Source organism: Neodiprion pinetum, chromosome 5 (assembly GCF_021155775.2).
Source record: "Neodiprion pinetum isolate iyNeoPine1 chromosome 5, iyNeoPine1.2, whole genome shotgun sequence".
Taxonomy (NCBI): Eukaryota; Metazoa; Arthropoda; class Insecta; order Hymenoptera; family Diprionidae; genus Neodiprion; species Neodiprion pinetum.
The window spans coordinates 13,582,218-13,586,322 of NC_060236.1; the positions used below are offsets into that span (position 1 = coordinate 13,582,218).

Here is a 4,105-nt window from a genome sequence, read left to right on the forward strand (position 1 = left end):
TAACTACAGAAAGTCTTCTAAAAAAATCTAAATTATCTCTATAACTTTCATTATTAGACCATAATGATACGTCGACTTCAAGAAAATCGTATGATAAATCGAAGGCTTCAAAAAGCATGAGTGAATTTTTCGAGACGAATTCACTTAAATCTTTATCAAAAAATGATTCCAATTCGATTCCTTTAGCAACGTATCGTTTTTCTCGAATAATTTTACTCTCCTTATTATTAATAATTGCTTCACACATTTTTTTTTTTATTTCATTTGAGACATTGTTGTCAAACAATGCCAGTGCTGCTAGTTCTTCATTCATGTACTATAGATGATCACTAAATTTTTTTAATGCTTTTTGTACGACTGATGATTGAATTTCCTCGCAAAGAAGTAACTTTTTCAACAATTGCAAATCATTATTCGGTGCTTCGATTGCCAACGAACAAGTAAACCATACTTTAATGTAGATTAAAATAATAAAAATACATATTTGACGCAAACTATTAATTTCTCGTTTAGAAAGAGAAAATTGGTCTCTGAACATGAAAATTTTCAAGCTGTAAATGGCCTTATTCATCCATCGAGCATGATGCATCGTTCCTGGACATTTGAAACTTATTTCATTTTCTGGAAGACCATCAAGAAAAATCAATGATAACTCGAGAAGTTCTTTGTAATCATTCCTTGGCTGAGTAACCTGTTTAAAAAATTTTTTTAATTAAAATCTTTAAACACGAATTCCCAACTATTTCAAATATAAATTATAAGAAATATACCGTTAAGAAATTATCGATGAGATTAATTATTTCAAGTCTGTCTGTATTCAAGGCATTTGCAACAAATTCATCTTTCATGCCACTTTGATACTTTAAATGATCGGCTTTGCTCCACCAATTTTTAAATCGCCCAAAAATAGGTACACTGGGACCAGAAGTTGTGGGCCAAAACACCTCAAAAACTCCTTTCAAAATAATTTCGAAAATGTGGTGGCGACAAGGTAACCAAATTAGTTTCCGGTTCAATTTTCTTTCAATCAAAGCGGCTGTGCCATTTAGTATTCCTGTAAATAATGTATGAATATGTAAATTAAAGATAGTGCCAATTATTAAGAGAAACATAAGTGAGAAAATAGTATTAATTAGTAGGTATTAACTAGATTTTCAATTATTTAAAGATAACGAAACAAACCATACCAGTATTCACTGCTGGAGTGTCAAAGCACATAGCCTTAATGTAAGGAGTAACTTTCCAGTCTTCCAATGTATTTAATATAGCTACAGCATGATTTTCTGCAGTTCCGTCAAATATTTTTGGTACACCGAGGAGTTGATTGACGTTCGAAGTAGATAATATTATTGCAATTCTATCTACAGATTCAGAACCGGTCAAATCAGTTAAAATTTTACCATCCCAATGTACAGTATAGCGATCTTCAGTTTTAAACTTTTCTTTCAAGTGCTCTGCGATAGCTTGTCTAAATCTAAGACGGGCTCGCCGGATAGTACTGTAGCTTAAATTTAATGTTTCAATATCTATTCCAATACTTTGGTAAGCAGGAGCTAAGATAAAAGTAGCATTTCGACTAGTAACATTTGCTCGATCGAGGGCAGATACAAGTTCAGGAGTCATTATATCAATTTTAGGAGGAGGATTTGGCTGACTAGATGGAGGTTCAAAGTCAGAAAACATTTCTGATTGTTGACTTCCAGATGTCGTTCCTGCACCAATTGTCGATTGGAACCGTGAAATAATACTACCATCCTGAACTGGACTACTAGTTGTAGGCTGATTAATACCTATTATCAAATATATATGATTAACAGCTAATACTTAAGAAACAAATGCAATCCTATTTGAGATAAAATATGAAATAATTGTTTTCTAAAAAAATAAAATAAATAATAACCATCAACATCAATATCCATGGCAACTTGATGAATTTCTTCATTTGAAGCACTTGTGTCAATAAATCCATAACGTTTGTTAGATCGTTGAGATTCCAAAAATAGTTTTTTTGTATCATCAAGTTTTTGCTTCAGATCTAAACGAGCAATATCAAATAATTTTACAAACTTTTCTTTTAACATTGTCTCTTTTTTTTTCTGCGTAGTAGATTTTTTTCGATATCGACTTTTCTTGAGTTTCAACCATTCATTAAATAATTGTAAAACTTTCTGCACAGCATGAGAATTTTTGCAAGTTGGAAGTCCAGCTTGTAACCATTTTTCTTCAACTTTTTTTATTGTACCTGAAGCACTTTTTTTTAATGTTAGTTTGTGTATACAATGCTGATATAAGAACGCTGATAAAACCTCTCCGTTTGTTGGTAATTTTCGTCCAACAAGATTTTCTTTGATATCACCAATTAAGTATTTTTTATTTTCCATTATAGTCAATGAAATGATAAACAACAAAACAATAAACTTAGAGAGAAAAATAATAAATAGTAATATCTGAAGTTCGATTGAAAAGAGAGTTAGAAACAATGTGGCACAGTAACGAGGAAAATCAAAACATGTGTCTTTTAGGTTATGTCGGTAAACAAGTGAACTCCATTTCTGAATGAGCTACTGTAAGTAATTTTTTTTTAATAAAGCAACTTCAGTTCATTCGTTTGAAAAAAAGCGCCTAAACCAAAGGTTTTGTGCCGAAAGACGAATCTACTTATAAGTAAAGTTAAAAAAATCTCCGAATAGCAAAAATACATCAGGAAATATTATTACTAGCAAAATATTGAGAAAAGATTCATAGTATCATCGAAAAAAAAAAAAAAACATTGAATTTTTTTGTAAGTTCAACTTTGACCTCGAATAACTTTTGAAGGAGTGTGTCTATCGAAAACTTTGTAAGGACCTTTTTTGTAGAGCGTCAAATTTCCTACAAGAATATGCTTTGGTCCGCTGATTCAATGAGCCGTTGCAAAAATACGAAATTGCAAAATTTAAAAAAATTTCTTCCTGTGTTATTTAAATGGGAAATAGAAATTCCCGATGCGCGACCTCTAAATAATAATATTAAGAGCTCTGCTTTTTACAGGCGTCTTTTCACACCTTCTCGGAAGTTTTTATGTGGGGATTTCGAAAAAAAAAAATTAGCCATTTTTTTTGAATCAGCCTAATATATATATTATATTTTCCAATTTACTTTTGAAGAATAGGAAATTGAGAAAAAAAAATTTTTCCACAACATTTTAATTTTTTGAAATTACGTATGATTATCAGAAAAATCCCAAATATTTCTAATTATTCGCTTATTTTTAATTTTATTTCGTTTTTTTATAATTTTTTCCATTCACAATCATTTTTCATTTCATTACTTCATTTACCTCAATGACCTCTATTCATATTTCATTATATTAATGTATGATATAAATATATATAAATATATAAATACATGTATATATATATATATATATATATATATATATATATATACATATATATATACACATAACATTATATATATATATATATATATATATATATATATATATATATATATATATATATATATTCATGTAGGTAAATATATATATACATATATGAATATATATATGTATATTATTATTTCCAATTTGCTTTTGAAGAAAGGGAAATTAAGTAAAAAAAATTTTTCCACAACATTTCAATTTTTCCAATTTATGTATAATCATCAAAAAAATCTTGAATATTTTCAATTATTCGGTTATTTTTAATTTTATTTCATTTTTTTATAATTTTTTCCATTCACAATCATTTTTTATTTTATTACATTATTCACCTCAAGTACCTTTATTCATATTCTATTATATCAATGTATCATATAAATATATATCGATATATACATATATATCTATATATATATATATACATATGTATATTATAATTTCCAATTTACATTCAAAAAATGGAAAATTGATAAAAAAAATTTTTCCACAACATTTTAATTTTTTAAAATTATGTATAATTATCAGAAAAATCCCAAATATTTTTATTCATTCGCTTATTTTCTATTTTATGTCATTTTTTTAAAATTTTTTCCATTCACAATCATTTTTTAGTTCATTACATTATTTACCTCAATTACCTTCATTTATATTTTATTATATTAATGTATAATATAAATATATATC

The 4,105-nt window shown here is 27.3% G+C and overlaps 1 protein-coding gene across 2 annotated transcripts; it reads right to left on the minus strand.

The window, feature by feature from the left end:
- Positions 1–299: 299 nt before the first annotated feature.
- LOC124220453 (uncharacterized) lies at positions 300–2,004 on the minus strand. Of its 2 annotated transcripts, XM_069136086.1 has the most exons (4): positions 1,901–2,004; positions 1,188–1,361; positions 771–1,054; positions 300–691 (listed from the first exon to the last, which is right to left on the minus strand). In XM_069136086.1, exons 1-4 carry the CDS (start codon positions 1,917–1,919, stop codon positions 317–319), a joined length of 852 nt encoding a protein of 283 aa, XP_068992187.1. In that variant the 5' UTR covers positions 1,920–2,004; the 3' UTR covers positions 300–316. The 2 variants fall into 2 exon arrangements, with proteins under 2 accessions (XP_068992187.1, XP_046485300.1); XM_046629344.2 differs by lacking the exon at positions 1,901–2,004 and having other exon boundaries at positions 1,188–1,693.
- Positions 2,005–4,105: the final 2,101 nt, after the last annotated feature.

Bases quoted from the DNA above. Each gene is read 5' to 3' on its own strand.
- LOC124220453 (XM_046629344.2), bottom strand. From the start codon at position 1,683: ATGTTTTCTGACTTTGAACCTCCATCTAGTCAGCCAAATCCTCCTCCT. The intron at 1,055-1,187 runs GTATGGTTTGTT...CATTATTTACAG, and splicing joins CACTCCAGCAGTGAATACTG to GAATACTAAATGGCACAGCC. The intron at 692-770 runs GTATATTTCTTA...TTTTTTAAACAG, and splicing joins TCATCGATAATTTCTTAACG to GTTACTCAGCCAAGGAATGA.